The sequence below is a fragment of the Salvelinus fontinalis genome, chromosome 33, assembly GCF_029448725.1.
Source record: "Salvelinus fontinalis isolate EN_2023a chromosome 33, ASM2944872v1, whole genome shotgun sequence".
Taxonomy (NCBI): domain Eukaryota; kingdom Metazoa; phylum Chordata; class Actinopteri; order Salmoniformes; family Salmonidae; genus Salvelinus; species Salvelinus fontinalis.
This window is the reverse complement of record NC_074697.1, coordinates 16,854,433-16,878,892: the sequence shown is the minus strand read 5'-3', so window position 1 is coordinate 16,878,892 and position 24,460 is coordinate 16,854,433. Positions and strand designations below refer to the sequence as shown.

The 24,460-nt window shown below is 46.0% G+C and overlaps 1 protein-coding gene across 4 annotated transcripts in view; it reads left to right on the top strand.

The window, feature by feature from the left end:
• LOC129831770 (rho guanine nucleotide exchange factor TIAM1-like) overlaps window positions 1-24,460 on the top strand; it is an 86,822-nt gene that overhangs the window by 1,065 nt on the left and 61,297 nt on the right. For 2 of the 4 annotated variants that reach the window (XM_055895205.1, XM_055895201.1), the window contains exons 2-4: window positions 5,652-5,864; window positions 11,393-11,493; window positions 19,186-19,251. In XM_055895205.1, coding sequence (XP_055751180.1) covers window positions 5,652-5,864; window positions 11,393-11,493; window positions 19,186-19,251 — 380 coding nt within the window. Of the gene's footprint in view, window positions 1-5,651; window positions 5,865-11,392; window positions 11,494-11,667; window positions 11,698-19,185; window positions 19,252-24,460 lie in introns of all 4 variants that reach the window. The other 2 variants (XM_055895203.1, XM_055895204.1) reach the window with 2 other exon arrangements.

Sequence of the window (24,460 nt, the reverse complement as noted above, 5' to 3'; positions counted from 1 at the left end):
TGATTAGTTGCATGCCAGACAGAGAGGGCAGGGAGAGGGAAGATATGATTAGTTTCATGCCAGACAGAGAGCAAGGAGAGGGAAGATATGATTAGTTTCATGCCAGACAGAGAGGGCAGGGAGAGGGAAGTTATGATTAGTTTCATGCCAGACAGAGGGGGCAGGGAGAGGGAAGATGTGATTAGTTTCATGCCAGACAGAGAGCAGGGAGAGGGAAGATATGATTAGTTTCATGCCAGACAGAGATGGCAGGGAGAGGGAAGATATGATTAGTTTCATGCCAGACAGAGAGCAGGGAGAGGGAAGATGTGATTAGTTTCATGCCAGACAGAGAGGGCAGGGAGAGGGAAGTTATGATTAGTTTCATGCCAGACAGAGAGCAGGGAGAGCGAAGATATGGTTAGTTTCATTGCAGACAGAGAGCAGGGAGAGGGAAGATATGATTAGTTTCATGCCAGACAGAGGGCAGGGAGAGGGAAGATATGATTAGTTTCATGCCAGACAGAGAGCAGGGAGAGGGAAGTTATGATTAGTTGCATGCCAGACAGAGAGGGCAGGGAGAGGGAAGATATTATTAGTTTCATGCCAGACAGAGAGCAGGGAGAGGGATGTTATGATTAGTTGCATGCCAGACAGAGAGGGCAGGGAGAGGGAAGATATGATTAGTTTCATGCCAGACAGAGAGGGCAGGGAGAGGGAAGATATGATTAGTTTCATGCCAGGGAGAGGGAAGATATGATTAGTTTCATGCCAGACAGAGAGGGCAGGGAGAGGGAAGATATGATTAGTTTCATGCCAGACAGAGAGGGCAGGGAGAGGGAAGATATGATTAGTTTCATGCCAGACAGAGAGGGCAGGGAGAGCGAAGATATGATTAGTTTCATGCCAGACAGAGGGGGCAGGGAGAGGGAAGATATCGTATGATTAGTGTCATGCCAGACAGAGAGCAGGGAGAGGGAAGTTATGATTAGTTTCATGCCAGACAGAGGGGGCAGGGAGAGGGAAGATATGATTAGTTTCATGCCAGACAGAGAGGGCAGGGAGAGGGAAGATATCGTATGATTAGTGTCATGCCAGACAGAGAGGGCAGGGAGAGGGAAGTTATGATTAGTTTCATGCCAGACAGAGAGCAGGGAGAGGGAAGATATGATTAGTGTCATGCCAGACAGAGAGGGCAGGGAGAGGGAAGATATGATTAGTTTCATGCCAGACAGAGGCCAGGGAGAGGGAAGATATGATTAGTTTCATGCCAAACAGAGAGGGCAGGGAGAGGGAAGATATGATTAGTTTCATGCCAGACAGAGAGGGCAGGGAGAGGGAAGATATGATTAGTTTCATGCCAGGGAGAGGGAAGATATGATTAGTTTCATGCCAGACAGAGAGCAGGGAGAGGGAAGATGTGATTAGTTTCATGCCAGACAGAGAGGGCAGGGAGAGGGAAGTTATGATTAGTTTCATGCCAGACAGAGAGCAGGGAGAGCGAAGATATGGTTAGTTTCATTGCAGACAGAGAGCAGGGAGAGGGAAGATATGATTAGTTTCATGCCAGACAGAGGGCAGGGAGAGGGAAGATATGATTAGTTTCATGCCAGACAGAGAGCAGGGAGAGGGAAGTTATGATTAGTTGCATGCCAGACAGAGAGGGCAGGGAGAGGGAAGATATGATTAGTTTCATGCCAGACAGAGAGCAAGGAGAGGGAAGATATGATTAGTTTCATGCCAGACAGAGAGGGCAGGGAGAGGGAAGTTATGATTAGTTTCATGCCAGACAGAGGGGGCAGGGAGAGGGAAGATGTGATTAGTTTCATGCCAGACAGAGAGCAGGGAGAGGGAAGATATGATTAGTTTCATGCCAGACAGAGATGGCAGGGAGAGGGAAGATATGATTAGTTTCATGCCAGACAGAGAGCAGGGAGAGGGAAGATGTGATTAGTTTCATGCCAGACAGAGAGGGCAGGGAGAGGGAAGTTATGATTAGTTTCATGCCAGACAGAGAGCAGGGAGAGCGAAGATATGGTTAGTTTCATTGCAGACAGAGAGCAGGGAGAGGGAAGATATGATTAGTTTCATGCCAGACAGAGGGCAGGGAGAGGGAAGATATGATTAGTTTCATGCCAGACAGAGAGCAGGGAGAGGGAAGTTATGATTAGTTGCATGCCAGACAGAGAGGGCAGGGAGAGGGAAGATATTATTAGTTTCATGCCAGACAGAGAGCAGGGAGAGGGAAGTTATGATTAGTTGCATGCCAGACAGAGAGGGCAGGGAGAGGGAAGATATGATTAGTTTCATGCCAGACAGAGAGGGAAGATATGATTAGTTGCATGCCAGACAGAGAGGGCAGGGAGAGGGAAGATATGATTAGTTTCATGCCAGGGAGAGGGAAGATATGATTAGTTTCATGCCAGACAGAGAGGGCAGGGAGAGGGAAGATATGATTAGTTTCATGCCAGACAGAGAGGGCAGGGAGAGGGAAGATATGATTAGTTTCATGCCAGACAGAGAGGGCAGGGAGAGCGAAGATATGATTAGTTTCATGCCAGACAGAGGGGGCAGGGAGAGGGAAGATATCGTATGATTAGTGTCATGCCAGACAGAGAGCAGGGAGAGGGAAGTTATGATTAGTTTCATGCCAGACAGAGGGGGCAGGGAGAGGGAAGATATGATTAGTTTCATGCCAGACAGAGAGGGCAGGGAGAGGGAAGATATCGTATGATTAGTGTCATGCCAGACAGAGAGGGCAGGGAGAGGGAAGTTATGATTAGTTTCATGCCAGACAGAGAGCAGGGAGAGGGAAGATATGATTAGTGTCATGCCAGACAGAGAGGGCAGGGAGAGGGAAGATATGATTAGTTTCATGCCAGACAGAGAGCAGGGAGAGGGAAGATATGATTAGTTTCATGCCAGACAGAGAGGGCAGGGAGAGGGAAGATATGATTAGTTTCATGCCAGACAGAGAGGGCAGGGAGAGGGAAGATATGATTAGTTTCATGCCAGACAGAGAGGGCAGGGAGAGGGAAGATATGATTAGTTTCATGCCAGACAGAGAGGGCAGGGAGAGGGAAGATATGATTAGTTTCATGCCAGACAGAGAGGGCAGGGAGAGGGAAGATATGATTAGTTTCATGCCAGACAGAGAGGCTAGGGAGAGGGAAGATATGATTAGTTTCATGCCAGACAGAGAGGCCAGGGAGAGGGAAGATATGATTAGTTTCATGCCAGACAGAGAGGCTAGGGAGAGGGAAGATATGATTAGTTTCATGCCAGACAGAGAGGCCAGGGAGAGGGAAGATATGATTAGCTTCATCAGCCATCTCTATACAATCTCCACTGAAAAGTTGGTGGTGGCTGTACAATCATATAATTACAGCAGTTGATGAGACTTTCAAAACTGTGTGTGTGTGTGTGTGTGTGTGTGTGTGTGTGTGTGTGTGTGTGTGTGTGTGTGTGTGTGTGTGTGTGTGTGTGTGTGTGTGTGTGTGTGTGTGTAATGCTCTCCCCAGTGTTAATGTTGAGGTCAATATGGGGGTGGTGAAGGATTATTATTTTTTTGATATTAATGGCAAAAGGGACTAAAGAACACAGCTATCCAACAGCCTCAGGTCTTCTGAGTAGCACAACGATCCTCACGACCTCACGACCGATCCTCTGCCTGTGCTTGTTAACGATATGAGTCTTCTGAGTAGCACAACGATCCTCACGACCGATCCTCTGCCTGTGCTTGTTAAAGATATGAGTCTTCTGAGTAGCACAACGATCCTCACGACCGATCCTCTGCCTGTGCTTGTTAAAGATATGAGTCTTCTGAGTAGCACAACGATCCTCACGACCTCACGACCGATCCTCTGCCTGTGATATGAGTCTTCTGAGTAGCACAACGATCCTCACGACCGATCCTCTGCCTGTGATATGAGTCTTCTGAGTAGCACAACGATCCTCACGACCGATCCTCTGCCTGTGCTTGTTAAAGATATGAGTCTTCTGAGTAGCACAACGATCCTCACGACCGACATGGTTGAATATGACAACGCACTGACAAGTGTTGTGATGGACCACTTTTATTTATCATGTGAAGAAAGAGACCGCCTTGAAAATGTTCATCTCGTCTTCGTGTGGTAAATAATCCTCGGTTCATCAAATCAAATCTGCCTGTGCTTGTTAAAGATATGAGAGTGGGGGGGGGGGGGGGGGGGACGACAACATAACGACGTCTTTAGAACCATCTGGCAGGACGCCCAGAATATGTTCTATAAATGAAGCTCGTTGATAATAAAGAATGATCCGTTTAAGATTGACTTCGAGTGTCCCTGTGTTGAATTTCCATAACAGTGTATTTGTTCCAAATGGTATCCTAATAGCTACAGGTACCAGTCAACAGTTTGGACACACCTACTTATTCAAGGGTTTTTTCTTTATTTGTACTGTTTTCTACATTGTAGAATAATAGTGAAGACATCACAACTATGAAATAACACATATGGAATCATGTAGTAACCAACAACCAAAAAAAGTGTTCAACAAATCAAAATATATTTTATATTTGAGATTCTTCAAAGTAGCCACACCTTTTACCTTGATGACAGCTTTGCACATTCTTGGCATTCTCTCAACCAGCTTCACCTGGAATGCTTTTCCAAAAGTCTTGAAGGAGTTCCCACGTATGCTGAGCACTTGTTGGCTGGTTTTCCTTCACTCTGCGGTCCGACTCATCCCAAACCATCTCAATTGGGTTGAGGTCGTGTGATTGTGGAGGCCAGGTCATCTGATGCAACACTCTGCTTCTTGGTAAAATAGCCCTTACACAGCCTGGATGTGTGTTGGGTCATTGTCCTGTTGAAAAACAAATGATAGTCCCACTAAGCGCAAACCAGATGGGATGGCATATCACTGCAGAATGCTGAGGTAGCCATGCTGGTTAAGTGTGCCTTGAATTCTAAATAAATCACAGACTGTGTCACCAGCAAAGCACCCCCTCACCATCACACCTCCTCTGTGCTTCACCGTGGAAACCACACATGCGGAGATCATCTGTTCACCTACTCTGCTTCTCACAAAGACACGGCGGTTGGAACCGAAAATCTCTTATTTGGACTCATCAGATCAAAGGACAGATTTCCACCGGTCTAATGTCCATTGCTCGTGTTTCTTGGCCCAAGCAAGTCTCTTCTTCTTATTGGTGTCCTTTAGTAGTGTTTTCTTTGCAGCAGTTTGACCATGAAGGCCTGATTCACGCAGTCTCCTCTGAACAGTTGATGTTGTTGTGTCTGTTACTTGAACTCTGTGAGGCATTTATTTGGGCTGCAATTTCTGAGGCTGGTAACTCTAATGAACTTATCCTCCGCAGCAGAGGTAACTCTTGGTCTTCCTTTCCTGTGGCGGTCCTCTTTAAGAAACATTTTCAAAGTTCTTGAAAAGAGAGAGAGAGAGGGATGTTTCCGTCTGGGTTTCTGTAAAGCACTTTGTGACAGCTGCTGATGTAAAAAGGGCTTTTATAAAATACATTCGATTGATTTAGAAAAATAGTCCAACATCCAATCATTATGTCTTTTTCAGCTGTGCTGTAATTACTATATTTATTTTTGTTCAGCTTGTACAATACATCTCAGATGAGCGTGAATGAGCACACGCACTAATATACTGTCTTGGCCCTCCAGGTCTGAATGCGGGCGACGAGATCTTGCAGCTGAATGGGAAGGACTCGTGCAGTCTGAAGTTCGGGGACATGAAGGAGGCGTTCTCCCAGGCCTCTCTGTCCCTGACCGTCAACACTCTGCCCTCTACGGACCGACGACAGATCTGTTACCTGCCCCCCCGACGCTCTGACGCACAGGAAAACCTCTACACAGACATCTTCTCTATGAGCCAGGGTGAGTTACAGTAGACCTCTATACTGACGTGTTCTCTGTGAACCAGGGTGAGTTACAGTAGACCTCTACACTGACGTGTTACTGACGTGTTCTCTATGAACCAGGGTGAGTTACAGTAGACCTCTATACTGACGTGTTCTCTGTGAACCAGGGTGAGTTACAGTAGACCTCTATACTGACGTGTTCTCTGTGAACCAGGGTGAGTTACAGTAGACCTCTACACTGACGTGTTCTCTGTGAACCAGGGTGAGTTACAGTAGACCTCTATACTGACGTGTTCTCTGTGAACCAGGGTGAGTTACAGTAGACCTCTACACTGACGTGTTCTCTGTGAACCAGGGTGAGTTACAGTAGACCTCTATACTGACGTGTTCTCTGTGAACCAGGGTGAGTTACAGTAGACCTCTATACTGACGTGTTCTCTGTGAACCAGGGTGAGGTACAGTAGACCTCTACACTGACGTGTTACTGACGTGTTCTCTGTGAACCAGGGTGAGTTACAGTAGACCTCTACACTGACGTGTTACTGACGTGTTCTCTGTGAACCAGGGTGAGTTACAGTAGACCTCTATACTGACGTGTTCTCTGTGAACCAGGGTGAGTTACAGTAGACCTCTACACTGACGTGTTCTCTGTGAACCAGGGTGAGGTACAGTAGACCTCTATACTGACGTGTTCTCTGTGAACCAGGGTGAGTTACAGTAGACCTCTACACTGACGTGTTACTGACGTGTTCTCTGTGAACCAGGGTGAGTTACAGTAGACCTCTATACTGACGTGTTCTCTGTGAACCAGGGTGAGTTACAGTAGACCTCTATACTGACGTGTTACTGACGTGTTCTCTGTGAGCCAGGGTGAGTTACAGTAGACCTCTATACTGACGTGTTACTGACGTGTTCTCTGTGAACCAGGGTGAGGTACAGTAGACCTCTATACTGACGTGTTCTCTGTGAACCAGGGTGAGTTACAGTAGACCTCTACACTGACGTGTTACTGACGTGTTCTCTGTGAGCCAGGGTGAGTTACAGTAGACCTCTATACTGACGTGTTACTGACGTGTTCTCTGTGAACCAGGGTGAGGTACAGTAGACCTCTATACTGACGTGTTCTCTGTGAACCAGGGTGAGTTACAGTAGACCTCTACACTGACGTGTTCTCTGTGAACCAGGGTGAGTTACAGTAGACCTCTATACTGACGTGTTCTCTGTGAACCAGGGTGAGTTACAGTAGACCTCTATACTGACGTGTTCTCTGTGAACCAGGGTGAGTTACAGTAGACCTCTATACTGACGTGTTCTCTGTGAACCAGGGTGAGTTACAGTAGACCTCTATACTGACGTGTTCTCTGTGAACCAGGGTGAGTTACAGTAGACCTCTACACTGACGTGTTCTCTGTGAACCAGGGTGAGTTACAGTAGACCTCTATACTGACGTGTTCTCTGTGAACCAGGGTGAGTTACAGTAGACCTCTATACTGACGTGTTACTGACGTGTTCTCTGTGAACCAGGGTGAGGTACAGTAGACCTCTATACTGACGTGTTCTCTGTGAACCAGGGTGAGTTACAGTAGACCTCTATACTGACGTGTTCTCTGTGAACCAGGGTGAGTTACAGTAGACCTCTATACTGACGTGTTCTCTGTGAACCAGGGTGAGGTACAGTAGACCTCTATACTGACGTGTTCTCTGTGAACCAGGGTGAGTTACAGTAGACCTCTATACTGACGTGTTCTCTGTGAACCAGGGTGAGTTACAGTAGACCTCTATACTGACGTGTTCTCTGTGAACCAGGGTGAGTTACAGTAGACCTCTATACTGACGTGTTCTCTATGAACCAGGGTGAGTTACAGTAGACCTCTACACTGACGTGTTCTCTGTGAACCAGGGTGAGTTACAGTAGACCTCTATACTGACGTGTTCTCTGTGAACCAGGGTGAGTTACAGTAGACCTCTACACTGACGTGTTCTCTGTGAACCAGGGTGAGTTACAGTAGACCTCTATACTGACGTGTTCTCTGTGAACCAGGGTGAGTTACAGTAGACCTCTATACTGACGTGTTCTCTATGAACCAGGGTGAGTTACAGTAGACCTCTACACTGACGTGTTCTCTGTGAACCAGGGTGAGTTACAGTAGACCTCTATACTGACGTGTTCTCTGTGAACCAGGGTGAGGTACAGTAGACCTCTATACTGACGTGTTCTCTGTGAACCAGGGTGAGTTACAGTAGACCTCTATACTGACGTGTTCTCTGTGAACCAGGGTGAGTTACAGTAGACCTCTATACTGACGTGTTCTCTGTGAACCAGGGTGAGTTACAGTAGAGCTCTATACTGACGTGTTCTCTGTGAACCAGGGTGAGTTACAGTAGACCTCTACACTGACGTGTTCTCTATGAACCAGGGTGAGTTACAGTAGACCTCTACACTGACGTGTTCCTGACGTGTTCTCTGTGAACCAGGGTGAGTTACAGTAGACCTCTATACTGACGTGTTCTCTGTGAACCAGGGTGAGTTACAGTAGACCTCTATACTGACGTGTTCTCTATGAACCAGGGTGAGTTACAGTAGACCTCTATACTGACGTGTTCTCTGTGAACCAGGGTGAGTTACAGTAGACCTCTATACTGACGTGTTCTCTGTGAACCAGGGTGAGTTACAGTAGACCTCTATACTGACGTGTTCTCTGTGAACCAGGGTGAGTTACAGTAGACCTCTATACTGACGTGTTCTCTGTGAACCAGGGTGAGGTACAGTAGACCTCTATACTGACGTGTTCTCTGTGAACCAGGGTGAGTTACAGTAGACCTCTATACTGACGTGTTCTCTGTGAACCAGGGTGAGTTACAGTAGACCTCTATACTGACGTGTTCTCTGTGAACCAGGGTGAGTTACAGTAGACCTCTATACTGACGTGTTCTCTATGAACCAGGGTGAGTTACAGTAGACCTCTACACTGACGTGTTCTCTGTGAACCAGGGTGAGTTACAGTAGACCTCTATACTGACGTGTTCTCTGTGAACCAGGGTGAGTTACAGTAGACCTCTACACTGACGTGTTCTCTGTGAACCAGGGTGAGTTACAGTAGACCTCTATACTGACGTGTTCTCTGTGAACCAGGGTGAGTTACAGTAGACCTCTATACTGACGTGTTCTCTATGAACCAGGGTGAGTTACAGTAGACCTCTACACTGACGTGTTCTCTGTGAACCAGGGTGAGTTACAGTAGACCTCTATACTGACGTGTTCTCTGTGAACCAGGGTGAGGTACAGTAGACCTCTATACTGACGTGTTCTCTGTGAACCAGGGTGAGTTACAGTAGACCTCTATACTGACGTGTTCTCTGTGAACCAGGGTGAGTTACAGTAGACCTCTATACTGACGTGTTCTCTGTGAACCAGGGTGAGTTACAGTAGAGCTCTATACTGACGTGTTCTCTGTGAACCAGGGTGAGTTACAGTAGACCTCTACACTGACGTGTTCTCTATGAACCAGGGTGAGTTACAGTAGACCTCTACACTGACGTGTTCCTGACGTGTTCTCTGTGAACCAGGGTGAGTTACAGTAGACCTCTATACTGACGTGTTCTCTGTGAACCAGGGTGAGTTACAGTAGACCTCTATACTGACGTGTTCTCTATGAACCAGGGTGAGTTACAGTAGACCTCTATACTGACGTGTTCTCTGTGAACCAGGGTGAGTTACAGTAGACCTCTATACTGACGTGTTCTCTGTGAACCAGGGTGAGTTACAGTAGACCTCTATACTGACGTGTTCTCTGTGAACCAGGGTGAGTTACAGTAGACCTCTATACTGACGTGTTCTCTGTGAACCAGGGTGAGTTACAGTAGACCTCTACACTGACGTGTTCTCTATGAACCAGGGTGAGTTACAGTAGACCTCTATACTGACGTGTTCTCTGTGAACCAGGGTGAGTTACAGTAGACCTCTACACTGACGTGTTCTCTGTGAACCAGGGTGAGGTACAGTAGACCTCTATACTGACGTGTTCTCTGTGAACCAGGGTGAGTTACAGTAGACCTCTATACTGACGTGTTCTCTATGAACCAGGGTGAGTTACAGTAGACCTCTATACTGACGTGTTCTCTGTGAACCAGGGTGAGGTACAGTAGACCTCTATACTGACGTGTTCTCTGTGAACCAGGGTGAGTTACAGTAGACCTCTATACTGACGTGTTCTCTGTGAACCAGGGTGAGTTACAGTAGACCTCTATACTGACGTGTTCTCTGTGAACCAGGGTGAGTTACAGTAGAGCTCTATACTGACGTGTTCTCTGTGAACCAGGGTGAGTTACAGTAGACCTCTACACTGACGTGTTCTCTATGAACCAGGGTGAGTTACAGTAGACCTCTACACTGACGTGTTCCTGACGTGTTCTCTGTGAACCAGGGTGAGTTACAGTAGACCTCTATACTGACGTGTTCTCTGTGAACCAGGGTGAGTTACAGTAGACCTCTATACTGACGTGTTCTCTATGAACCAGGGTGAGTTACAGTAGACCTCTATACTGACGTGTTCTCTGTGAACCAGGGTGAGTTACAGTAGACCTCTATACTGACGTGTTCTCTGTGAACCAGGGTGAGTTACAGTAGACCTCTATACTGACGTGTTCTCTGTGAACCAGGGTGAGTTACAGTAGACCTCTATACTGACGTGTTCTCTGTGAACCAGGGTGAGTTACAGTAGACCTCTACACTGACGTGTTCTCTATGAACCAGGGTGAGTTACAGTAGACCTCTATACTGACGTGTTCTCTGTGAACCAGGGTGAGTTACAGTAGACCTCTACACTGACGTGTTCTCTGTGAACCAGGGTGAGGTACAGTAGACCTCTACACTGACGTGTTAGGGGACATTCAGGGAACATTTGGGAACCTGGTAATATTGATTTGCTAGAAGGAAAGCTGCTCACCATGGTCTGTCTGATATGTTGTTGATGTTTGTATTGTTGATGTTTGTATTGTTGTTTGTATTGTTGATGTTTGTATTGTTGATATTCTAATTGTTGACGTTTGTATTGTTGACGTATTGTTGATGTTTGTATTGTTGACGTATTGTTGATGTTTGTATTGTTGACGTGGTGTTGATGTTTGTATTGTTGATGTTTGTATTGTTGATGTTTGTATTGTTGATGTTTGTGTTGTTTATGTTTGTATTGTTAATGTGGTGTTTATGTTTGTATTGTTGATGTTTGTATTGTTGATGTTTGTATTGTTGATGTTTGTGTTGTTTATGTTTGTGTTGTTTATGTTTGTATTGTTGATGTTTGTGTTGGTTATGTTTGTGTTGTTTATGTTTGTATTGTTGACGTTTGTGTTGTTGACGTTTGTGTTGTTGATGTTTGTATTGTTGACGTGTGTATTGTTGATGTTTGTATTGTTGATGTTTGTGTTGGTTATATTTGTATTGTTGATATTTGTGTTGTTTATGTTTGTATTGTTGATGTTTGTATTGTTGGAATTGTTGATGTTTGTATTGTTGATGTGGTGTTTATACTCTTCATGTTACAGAGGAGATTCTGGATGACGGGGTTGGACTGATGCTGGATAGTTCTGGAGACAGCCTGGACGACGACTCTGAGGTCTTCAGCGAGGCAGACCGATGCAGAAAGGTAAAGGTCTCTTCTCGTTCCTATTTTACCTCTCTGAGATCTTCTGCGAGGCAGACCGATGCAGAAAGGTAAAGGTCTCTTCTCGTTCCTATTTCACCTCTCTGAGATCTTCTGCGAGGCAGACCGATGCAGAAAGGTAAAGGTCTCTTCTCGTTCCTATTTTACCTCTCTGAGATCTTCTGCGAGGCAGACCGATGCAGAAAGGTAAAGGTCTCTTCTCGTTCCTATTTCACCTCTCTGAGGTCTTCTGCGAGGCAGACCGATGCAGAAAGGTAAAGGTCTCTTCTCGTTCCTATTTCACCTCTCTGAGATCTTCTGCGAGGCAGACCAATGCAGAAAGGTAAAGGTCTCTTCTCCTTCCTATTTCACCTCTCTGAGATCTTCTGCGAGGCAGACCGATGCAGAAAGGTAAAGGTCTCTTCTCGTTCCTATTTCACCTCTCTGAGATCTTCTGGGAGGCAGACCGATGCAGAAAGGTAAAGGTCTCTTCTCGTTCCTATTTCACCTCTCTGAGGTCTTCTGCGAGGCAGACCAATGCAGAAAGGTAAAGGTCTCTTCTCCTTCCTATTTCACCTCTCTGAGATCTTCTGCGAGGCAGACCGATGCAGAAAGGTAAAGGTCTCTTCTCGTTCCTATTTCACCTCTCTGAGATCTTCTGCGAGGCAGACCGATGCAGAAAGGTAAAGGTCTCTTCTCGTTCCTATTTCACCTCTCTGAGGTCTTCTGCGAGGCAGACCGATGCAGAAAGGTAAAGGTCTCTTCTCGTTCCTATTTCACCTCTCTGAGATCTTCTGCGAGGCAGACCGATGCAGAAAGGGAAAGGTCTCTTCTCGTTCCTATTTCACCTCTCTGAGATCTTCTGCGAGGCAGACCGATGCAGAAAGGTAAAGGTCTCTTCTCGTTCCTATTTCACCTCTCTGAGATCTTCTGCGAGGCAGACCGATGCAGAAAGGTAAAGGTCTCTTCTCGTTCCTATTTTACCTCTCTGAGATCTTCTGCGAGGCAGACCGATGCAGAAAGGTAAAGGTCTCTTCTCGTTCCTATTTTACCTCTCTGAGATCTTCTGCGAGGCAGACCGATGCAGAAAGGGAAAGGTCTCTTGAAATGATTGCCCCCCTGATTATCCCTCTGAAGCCATGTGGAGAAATGATTGCCCCCCCCCCCTGATTATCTCTCTGAAGCCATGTGGAGAAATGATTGCCCCCCTGATTATCTCTCTGAAGCCATGTGGAGAAATGACTGCCGCCCTGATTATCTCTCTGAAGCCATGTGGAGAAATGATTGCCCCGTGATTATCTCTCTGAAGCCATGTGGAGAAATGATTGCCCCGTGATTATCTCTCTGAAGCCATGTGGAGAAATGATTGCCCCCTGATTATCTCTCTAAAGCCATGTGGAGAAATGATTGCCCCCCCTGATTATCTCTCTGGAGCCATGTGGAGAAATGATTGCCCCCCTGATTATCTCTCTGGAGCCATGTGGAGAAATGATTGCCCCCCCCCTGATTATCTCTCTGAAGCCATGTGGAGAAATGATTGCGTCTGTTATAGGCCTTGATTGAAGCTCAGTATTAAATTAAAATCTCCTTACCATCAAATCTAAGCCATAATGACACCAATCTCGATTTAAAAAAAATCAAATCGACATGATTTGATGTACACAACACAACACAACCCGCCTCTTGTCATGAGCCGTACGGCCGTTACTGAGAACTACGTACTAGATTTTTTTTAACAAGGTGGTTAGCAATTGATTTTTTAATAGTATTTCTTGCGCCTACCTAGCTCAAATTCTAGACGTTGGATTACAACGGGACTATAGCGTCCATTAAGTGACCTTTGGACTTAAAAAATGCAGGGTTGACTAAATTTGTAGCATCAGTTTTTATTAAATGTATAATTTATTGCTCTCACGTGTACACATTTCAGTCAACAATATGCTACCTTTTTTGTAGCATTTCTGACAATAATAACATCTTTTTATTTTTTATTTTAGCGGAAGCTCTGAGTTCTGTAACACCGGTCTGCTTGCACCATGCTGCCAGTCATGAAGTGTATGCAACAAACCTAGACTACTGTATTTAGCTAGCTCTATGGTGGTGTTCAAGCTGAGGTTAATCAATAAACGCAAACAGACATTTTGATTTGCTAGGTTATATAGCTAACGTAACCTTGTACCAGTCAGACGAGAGCTAACGTTAGCTAGGTAGTTATCCAACAAGTGAGGAAAGATAGCTAGCTATATTTTTACCAAGTAAGGTCTTTCACGTAAGGCTGGAGTCATCATGTGTAAACTGCTGATCTAGACACGTGTAATCAGAGCAGAAACAAATGTGCACAATAAACTAGCAAACATCCAAGGCTGCTATGATAGCCAATTCATTTTAGCTAGTTAAGTAACCTAAGCCAACGTAAGACTGTAACATTAGCTAACGTGTATGGCCAGTTCATGCACCACAATAGATTATACTTTCTTACACAAAACATAACTAGTTAGTTACGTTAAGTTTAAACCACCACATTTTTTAGAAACTACCACGCTACTCACAGTTTTTTCTTCACTGCACAGACCAAGCTACTATCGTTTGATAGTTTTGACAGCCCCCTCCCTCCACACACATACTTATTGTAATGTATTAGGTGTCTCTTAGGAGCCTCTGGGTTCGTGGAGTGGCAGGCAAGTGGCACTGAGTGTTGTGCTGTGTGTACCACTGTGCAGAGGTATGGACTCGAGTCACATGACTTGGACTCGAGTCACATGACTTGGACTCGAGTCACATGACTTGGACTCGAGTCACATGACTTGGACTCGAGTCACATGACTTGGACTCGAGTCACATGACTTGGACTCGAGTCACATGACTTGGACTCGAGTCACATGACTTGGACTCGAGTCACATGACTTGGACTCACAAATATGATGACTTGCAACTTTACTTTGACTTTAACACCAATGACTCGTCACATGACTTGGACTCGAGTCACATGACTTGGACTCGAGTCACATGACTTGGACTCGAGTCACATGACTTGGACTCGAGTCACATGACTTGGACTCGAGTCACATGACTTGGACTCACAAATATGATGACTTGCAACTTTACTTTGACTTTAACACCAATGACTCGTGACTTAACTTGGACTTGAGCCTTTTAAATTGACCTGACTTGATACCCACCCCGACCTGACTTGATACCCTCCCCGACCTGACTTGATACCCTCCCCGACCTGACTTGATACCCTCTCCAACCTGACTTGATACCCTCCCCGACCTGACTTGATACCCTCCCCGACCTGACTTGATACCCTCTCCAACCTGACTTGATACCCTCCCCGACCTGACTTGATACCCACCCCGACCTGACTTGATACCCTCCCCGACCTGACTTGATACCCTCCCCGACCTGACTTGATACCCTCCCCGACCTGACTTGATACCCTCCCCGACCTGACTTGATACCCTCCCCGACCTGACTTGATACCCTCCCCGACCTGACTTGATACCCTCCCCGACCTGACTTGATACCCTCCCCGACCTGACTGGATACCCTCCCCGACCTGACTTGATACCCTCCCCGACCTGACTTGATACCCTCCCCGACCTGACTTGATACCCTCCCCGACCTGACTGGATACCCTCCCCGACCTGACTTGATACCCGACCTGACTTGATACCCTCCCCGACCTGACTTGATACCCTCCCCGACCTGACTTGATACCCTCCCCAAGCCCAAATATAAAAAATGGGGGGGGGGGCTACCCATGTATTTCCATGGAAATAAAGTTTATTTTGAAAGTAATAAATAAATATATTTTTAAAAGCATTCATGATTTGCGTAAATGTAATATACTAACTATTACTCTTGTTAAATATATAAAATGGTATTACATTTGGTGAAGAGCACATTATGACTTGTTTAGGACTCAACTCAAAGTTTAGGACTTGAGATTTGACTTGAGACTTGTCGGTCTTGACTTGAGACTTGACTCGGACTTGCCTGTCTTGACTTGGGACTTGAGTGCTGAGACTTATTTGTGACTTGTAAAACAATGACTTGGTTCCACCGCTGCTACTGTGTGCATCTTGCTCGAACGGAGGAGAAACCAGAGCCCGTATCCACAAAGCGTCTCAGAAAAAGTCCTAGGAATCCTGTTTAAACCTGTTTTAAGGCAACTAGAAAACCTCCCAGCTTAGAGTAGGTTTTAGGACGTTAAGACACTGCTCAGACAAACTCTGAGCCGGGAGTAAAAATCAACTCATACAAGTTCCTCTCAGCTAGTAATCATGATAGTTGGAGGTACCGCAATGGAAAGATGGTCATGGAATGGGGGAATAATCAATCACGATGAGGCGTCGTCAGCTGTGAACTCTACTGCCCGGCAACAGGTGAATCTGACTGTACATCAGATGACGCAATGGTTAAAACGTTTCATATAATTTTCGTCTGACACAATCACCTGTAAAAAAAAGTTTTGTCTAATATGCATCCATAACCTTCTCTTTTTATCGACCAATTCCGATATTTTAAATAATGTGAATATTGTATCGTACATTTTATAACGATTTCAAATATGGATTTTGATAATATTACTGTATATATCCACAGACTCGTCACTCCCGTTTAGCAAATCGCTCTGGCACAGTAGGCATCAAGTTACTTGCCAATAATGTTGCATGAAACATTTGAAAAGTCTAATTTTTACCGAACACAATTAAATGCTTTTACCATGACCAATTTAGATATTGAAATAACATGATGTAGGTTAATAAAATAATCGTAAGAGAAATAACTACCAGGGGATATGCATCAACAGCAATCCTCTGCATTATCATTAACAGCAGACTCGTACATTTCCTCAGCGAAAACAATGTACTGAGCAAATGTCATATTGGCTTTTTACCAAATTACCATATGACAGACCACGTATTCACCCTGCACACCCTAATTGACAAACAAAACAAGGCAAAATCTTCTCATTCTTTGTTGATTTTTTAAAAAAAACTCTTGACTCAATTTGGCATGAGGGTCTGCTATACAAATTGATCAAAAGTGGAATTGGGGAAAAACATACAACATTATATGGTGTGGCTCAGTTGGTAGAGCATGGCGCTTGCAACGCCAGGGTTGTGGGTTCATTTCCCACAGGGGGACCAGGGTTCAATTCCCACGGGGGGACCAGGATGAATATGTATGAACTTTCCAATTTGTAAGTCGCTCTGGATAAGAGCGTCTGCTAAATGACTTAAATGTAAATGTTATAAAATCCATGTACACAAATAACAAGTGTGCGGTTAAATTTGGCAAAAAACAAACACGTTTCAGGCCACAGGGCCGCGGGGTGAGACAGGGCCGCAGGGTGAGACAGGGCCGCGGGGTGAGACAGGGCCGCGGGGTGAGACAGGGCCGGGAGGTGAGACAGGGCCGTGGGGGGGAGACAGGGCCGTGGGGGTGAGACAGGGCCGTGGGGGTGAGACAGGGCCGTGGGGGTGAGACAGGGCCGTGGGGGTGAGACAGGGCCGTGGGGGTGAGACAGGGCGGGGGGTGAGACAGGGCCGGGGGGTGAGACAGGGATGCAGCTTAAGCCCCACCCTCTTCTACATGTATATCAATGAATTGGCGATGGTACTAGAACAGTCTGCAGCACCCAGACCCTATTAGAAGTTCTGGTGCTTCTGTCCCCAACCAAGGAGGGCCTACAGCAGCACCTAGATCTTCTGCACAGATTATGCCAGACCTGGGCCCTGACAGTAAATCTCAGTAAGACAAAAAATAATGGTGTTTCAAAAAAAGGTCCAATTGCCAGGACCACAAATGTAAATTACATCTAGACACCGTTGTCCTAGACGACACAAAAAACTTTACATACCTCAGCCTAAACATCAACACCACTGGTAACTTCCAAAAAGCTGTGAACGATCTGAGAGACAATGCAAGAAGGACCTTCTATGCCATAAAAAGGAACATAAAATTTGACATACCGATTAGGATCTGGCTAAAAATATTTGAATTGGTAATAGAACCCATTGCCCTTTATGGTTGTGAGGTCTGGGGTCCGCTCACCAACCAAGAATTCACCAAATGGGACAAACACCATATTGAGACCCTGCATGCAGAACTCTGCAAAAAAATATCCTCTGTGAACAAAAGTAAAACACCCAATAATGCATGCAGAGCAGAATTAGGCTGATACCCGCTAATTATCAAAATCCAGAAAAGAGCCGTTTAAATTTTACAACCACCTAAAAGGAAGTGATTCCCAAACCTTCCATAACAAAGCCATCACCTACAGGGAGATGAACCTGGAGAAGAGTCCCCTAAGCAAGCTGGTCCTGGGGCTCTGTTCACAAAGACAAACAGACCCCACAGAGCCCCAGGACAGCAACACAATCATGAGAAAACAAAAAGATAATTACTTGACACATTGGAAAGAATTAACAAAATAACAGTGCAAACTAGAATGCTATTTGTCCTAAACAGAGAGTACACAGTGACAGAATACCTGACCACTGTGACTGACCCAAACTTAAAGAAAGCTTTGACTATGTACAGATTCAGTGAGCATAGCCTTGCTATTGAGAAAGGCCGCCGTAGGCAGACCTGGCTCTCAAGAGAAGACAGGCTATGTGCACACTGCCCACAAAATGAGGTGGAAACTGAGCTGCACTTCCTAACCTCCTGCCCAATGTATGACCATATTAGAGACACATATTTCCCTCAGATTCCACAGATCCACAAAGAATTCGAAAACAAACCCGATTTTGATAAACTCACATATCTACTGGGTGAAATACCACAGTGTGCCATCACAGCAGCAAGATTTGTGACCTGTTGCCACAAGAAAAGGGCAACCAGTGAAGAACAAACACCATTGTAAATTCCACCCATATTTATTCATCTTCCCTTGTGTACTTTAACCATTTGTACATCGTTATAACACTGTGTATATACATAATATGACATTTGTAATGTCTTTATTCTTTTGGAACTTCTGTGAGTGGAATGTTTACTGTTAATTTTTATTGTTTATTTCACTTTTGTATGTTATCTACCTCACTTGCTTTGGCAATGTTAACATATGTGTCCCATGCCAGTAAAACCCCTTGGGGAGGAGGAGAGAGAGAGGAGGAGGAGGGAGAGGAGAGGAGGGAGAGGAGAGAGAGAGAGGAGGAGGGGGGAGAGGAGAGAGAGGAGGAAGGGGGGGGGAGAGAGGAGGAGGGGGGAGAGGAGAGAGAGGAGGAGGGGGGAGAGGAGAGAGAGAGAGGAGGGGGGAGAGGAGAAGGAGGATGGTGAGGAGAAGGAGGAGGAGGGGGGAGGAGAAGGAGGAGGAGGGGGGAGGAGAAAGAGGAGGAGGGGGGGAGAGGAGAGAGAGAGAGAGGAGGAGGAGGGGGGGTAGAGAGAGAGAGGAGGAGGAGAAGGGGGGGACGAGGAGAGAGAGAGAGGAGGAGGAGGAGGGGGGAGAGGAGAGAGAGAGGAGGAGGGGGGGTAGAGAGAGAGAGCTCTCCTTTATATTGGACTCTTCCCTTCTTCCGCTGACTGAGGCTTTGACTGACCGACGGTCTTCTCCTACGCTCTGGAATCTTTGACTGACCGACGGTCCTCTCCTACGCTCTGGAATCTTTGGCTGTCCGTCCATCTGACTGTGCTCTCCTCCTCTCTGCCTCTCCATCTGTCTGTCGTCTTTCTGTCCGCCAGCCTCCCATGTCTGCCCTGAAGAGGAGCAAGGGCTCCTCAGAGTCCATCTCTGACACGCTGCATCTGGTGAGCCTGCTCTCTAAACTAACTAGCTACATCTACTACTCTTTACTCACATCTTTTGGTTTTCTTCACTGTTTGTCGTGTCTTTGTCTTTTTATTGGTTCATACCATCAACTGTCATTTTCTTGTTGGTTGGACTATGCCGTATATTACGCTGTGTGAGACCATTGTCTCTCTCTAACTCAAGGCTACCTGATGTGGTGTGTGATTCCTGATGCTTTTAATCGCTCTGATTCACACCTTAACTGATTACCAAATGGCACCCTATCCACTATGTAGTGCACTATGAGCCCTGGTCTAAAGTAGTGCACTATAGCGGGAATAGGGTGCCATTGGGGACACGCATCTTCTCTAGGCTGCTTGGGTACATTACAGGAAGCTGTGAGTCAGCGCTGTCAGCTAGCAAAGCTCTCCAATCTGTCACCACAGTCCCTAAGCACTGTCAGCTAGCAAAGCTCTCCAATCTGTCATTCTGTGAGCTGAAACTGTGACCCCTCAGCACTGTCAGCTAGCAAAGCTCTCCAATCTGTCATTCTGTGAGCTTTTTTGTTATACACATCTTTTTATAAGATTTTTATTTGACCTTTTATCAGCAATACAAAACATCCACGTACAAACAGCAACATCACACAAACATCCACATCACCCCTGCCCAGACCCACTTGAATGAATGATTTGTCCCAATGCTTTTAGTTTTATAAATATTTAGGACTAACTTATTCCTTCCCACCCACTCTGAAACTAACTGCAGCTCTTTGTTAAAGTGTTGCAGTCATTTCAGTCGCTGTAGTAGCTGACGTGTATAGTGTTGAGTCATCCGCATACATAGACACTCTGGCTTTACTCACAGTCAGTGGCATGTCATTAGTATTGATTGAAAAAAAGTAAGGGGCCTAGACAGCTACCCTGGGGAACTCTTCATTTTACCTGGATTATGTTGGAGAGGCTTCCATTAAAGAACACCCTCTGTGTTCTGTTAGACAGCTAACTCTTTATCCACATTATAGCAGGGTGTGTAAAGCCATAACACGTATGTTTTTACAGCAGCAGACTATGACCGATAATGTCAAAAGCCACGCTGAAGTCTAACAAAACAGCCTCCACAATCTTTTCATCATCAATTTCTCTCAGCCAATCATCAGTCATTTGTGTAAGTGCTGTTCTTGTTTATTGTCCTTCCCTACAAGCGTGCTGAAAGTCTGTCAATTTGTTTATTGTAAAATAGCATTGTATTTGGTCAAACACAATTTTTTCCAAAAGTTTACTAAGGGTTGGTAACAGGCTGATTGGTCGGCTATTTGAGCTAGTAAAAGAGGCTTTACTATTCTTAGATAGCAGAATGACTTTTGCTGCTTCCCTCCAGGCCTGGGGGCACACATATTCTAGTAGACTTAAATTGAAGATATGTCAAATAGGAATGGCAATATCGTCCTCTATTATCCTCAGTAATTTTCCATCCAAGTTGCTGGCATGTCATGCCAAAATTTGCTAATCTTACCAATGAAAAAATCAACAAAGTATCAGTGGGTTTTGTGATGAATGAGCCATTTGATTCAATGAATGACTGAGTTTGCCTTTTTTGCCAAAGCTTAAGGTGCTCCAAAGCTTTTTACTGTCATTTTTATAGAATTTATGTTTGTTTCATAGTATAGTTTCTTCTTTTTATTCAGTTTAGTCACATTAATTCTTAATTTGAAGTACGTTTGCAAACGGTAATTTGCCAATCCTTTTGCCTGATCCCTCTCAACCAGAACATTATTCAATTCCTCGTCAATCCACAAGAAATTACCATGTTCTCAGAATTTAAGATTTTTTTATGTACTAGACACGTTTCATGAGAACATTGCAAAAAAAATTGTGTCCAGTTTTCTGCGGGTTAGGAGAATATTCCATCAACGTCCCACCAAACATACTCAGAACACGGTTGCAATGTTCTCAGAACCTGGTTGCAATGTTCTCAGAACACGGTTGCAATGTTCTCAGAACACGGTTGCAATGTTCTCAGAACACGGTTGCAATGTTCTCAGAACACGGTTGCAATGTTCTCAGAACACGGTTGCAATGTTCTCAGAACACGGATGCAACTTTTCATTACATTTCATTATAGTACAACGATTTAATTTGTCCAACCTTAGCAATTTCTTCTTAACTAGCTACATAGCCGTCTGTGTATCAAAGATAACTGCGTAATTATCGTATTTCGTCGTCTCGTTGTCCACTGCTATCTGCCCAGCAGCTAGCAAACGTCCACCGTCTACCGAATAGTAGTATAACTTTTCATTACATTTCATTATAGTACAACGGTCTGATTTTCATTTTCATTACAGTACAACGGTTTGATTTGTTTGATCTTAGCTAGCTACATAGCCGTCTTTTATCAAACATAATTGCGTCGTTATTGAGGTTCGCTAGCGAGCTATTTTTCGTTCGAAATTAACGCAACGTAGCCATCACTGCTAGCTAGCCAGCTTGCCACCGAAGAGCATTGTAGAAACGATTACAATACAACGGAACGACTTGTTTTGTGTAGTGTTAGCTAGCTACATAGTTTTCTTTGCTAGCTTTGTATCTAAGATAATTGTGTAACTTTGAGTAATTATCGGTTAGCTAGCCAGCTAGTTTCGCCTGCCGCGCTGCTGTCCTCCTACCTAGCCAACACTGCTAGCTAACACTGCTAGCTAGCCAACTTCTACCGAATAGCAGCACTGTAGAAACTTACATTACAACGGAACGACTTGATTAGCGTAGTGTTAGCTAGTTGTCTTTGCTGTCCTTGTATCCATGATAATTGTGTAGTTTAGAGAAATTTAGAGAAACTGTCGAGGTCACCTAGCCAGCTTCACTTTCAACAACGCAGCTACTGCTAGCCAGGCTACTTCACCAGCCAGCAGTACTATATCATTTTAGTCAATAAGATTTGTAATTTTATTGATTTTTTGCTACGTAAGCTTAACTTTCTGAACATTCGAGACGTGTAGCCCACTTGTCATTCTAATCTCCTTTGCTTTAGCGTAGCCTCTTCTGTACCCTGTCAAATATGTGTCTGTCTATCCCTGTTCTCTCCTCTCTGCACAGACCATACAAACGCCTCACACCGCGTGGCCGCGCCCACCCTAACCTGGTGGTCCCAGCCCGCACGACCCACGTGGAGTTCCAGGTCTCCGGTAGCCTCTGGAACTGCCGATCCGCGGCCAACAAGGCAGAGCTCATCTCAGCCTATGCCTCCCTCCAGTCCCTCGACTTCTTGGCACTGACGGAAACATGGCTCACCACAGATAACACTGCTACTCCTACTGCTCTCTCTTCGTCTGCCCACGTGTTCTCGCACACCCCGAGAGCTTCTGGTCAGCGGGGTGGTGGCACCGGGATCCTCATCTCTCCCAAGTGGTCATTCTCTCTTTCTCCCCTTACCCATCTGTCTATCGCCTCCTTTGAATTCCATGCTGTCACAGTTACCAGCCCTTTCAAGCTTAACATCCTTATCATTTATCGCCCTCCAGGTTCCCTTGGAGAGTTCATCAATGAGCTTGATGCCTTGATAAGCTCCTTTCCTGAGGACGGCTCACCTCTCACAGTTCTGGGTGACTTTAACCTCCCCATGTCTACCTTTGACTCATTCCTCTCTGCCTCCTTCTTTCCACTCCTCTCCTCTTTTGACCTCACCCTCTCACCTTCCCCCCCTACTCACAAGGCAGGCAATACGCTTGACCTCATCTTTACTAGATGCTGTTCTTCCACTAACCTCATTGCAACTCCCCTCCAAGTCTCCGACCACTACCTTGTATCCTTTTCCCTCTCGCTCTCGTCCAACACTTCCCACACTGCCCCTACTCGGATGGTATCGCGCCGTCCCAACCTTCGCTCTCTCTCCCCCGCTACTCTCTCCTCTTCCATCCTATCATCTCTTCCCTCTGCCCAAACCTTCTCCAACCTATCTCCTGATTCTGCCTCCTCAACCCTCCTCTCCTCCCTTTCTGCATCCTTTGACTCTCTATGTCCCCTATCCTCCAGGCCGGCTCGGTCCTCCCCTCCCGCTCCGTGGCTCGACGACTCATTGCGAGCTCACAGAACAGGGCTCCGGGCAGCCGAGCGGAAATGGAGGAAAACTCGCCTCCCTGCGGACCTGGCATCCTTTCACTCCCTCCTCTCTACATTTTCCTCTTCTGTCTCTGCTGCTAAAGCCACTTTCTACCACTCTAAATTCCAAGCATCTGCCTCTAACCCTAGGAAGCTCTTTGCCACCTTCTCCTCCCTCCTGAATCCTCCGCCCCCCCCCCCCCCCCTCCTCCCTCTCTGCAGACGACTTCGTCAACCATTTTGAAAAGAAGGTCGACGACATCCGATCCTCGTTTGCTAAGTCAAACGACACCGCTGGTTCTGCTCACACTGCCCTACCCTGTGCTTTGACCTCTTTCTCTCCCCTCTCTCCAGATGAAATCTCGCGTCTTGTGACGGCCGGCCGCCCAACAACCTGCCCGCTTGACCCTATCCCCTCCTCTCTTCTCCAGACCATTTCCGGAGACCTTCTCCCTTACCTCACCTCGCTCATCAACTCATCCCTGACCGCTGGCTACGTCCCTTCCGTCTTCAAGAGAGCGAGAGTTGCACCCCTTCTGAAAAAACCTACACTCGATCCCTCCGATGTCAACAACTACAGACCAGTATCCCTTCTTTCTTTTCTCTCCAAAACTCTTGAACGTGCCGTCCTTGGCCAGCTCTCCTGCTATCTCTCTCAGAATGACCTTCTTGATCCAAATCAGTCAGGTTTCAAGACTAGTCACTCAACTGAGACTGCTCTTCTCTGTATCACGGAGGCGCTCCGCACTGCTAAAGCTAACTCTCTTTCCTCTGCTCTCATCCTTCTAGACCTATCGGCTGCCTTCGATACTGTGAACCATCAGATCCTCCTCTCCACCCTCTCCGAGTTGGGCATCTCCGGCGCGGCCCACGCTTGGATTGCGTCCTACCTGACAGGTCGCTCCTACCAGGTGGCGTGGCGAGAATCTGTCTCCTCACCACGCGCTCTCACCACTGGTGTCCCCCAGGGCTCTGTTCTAGGCCCTCTCCTATTCTCGCTATACACCAAGTCACTTGGCTCTGTCATAACCTCACATGGTCTCTCCTATCATTGCTATGCAGACGACACACAACTAATCTTCTCCTTTCCCCCTTCTGATGACCAGGTGGCGAATCGCATCTCTGCATGTCTGGC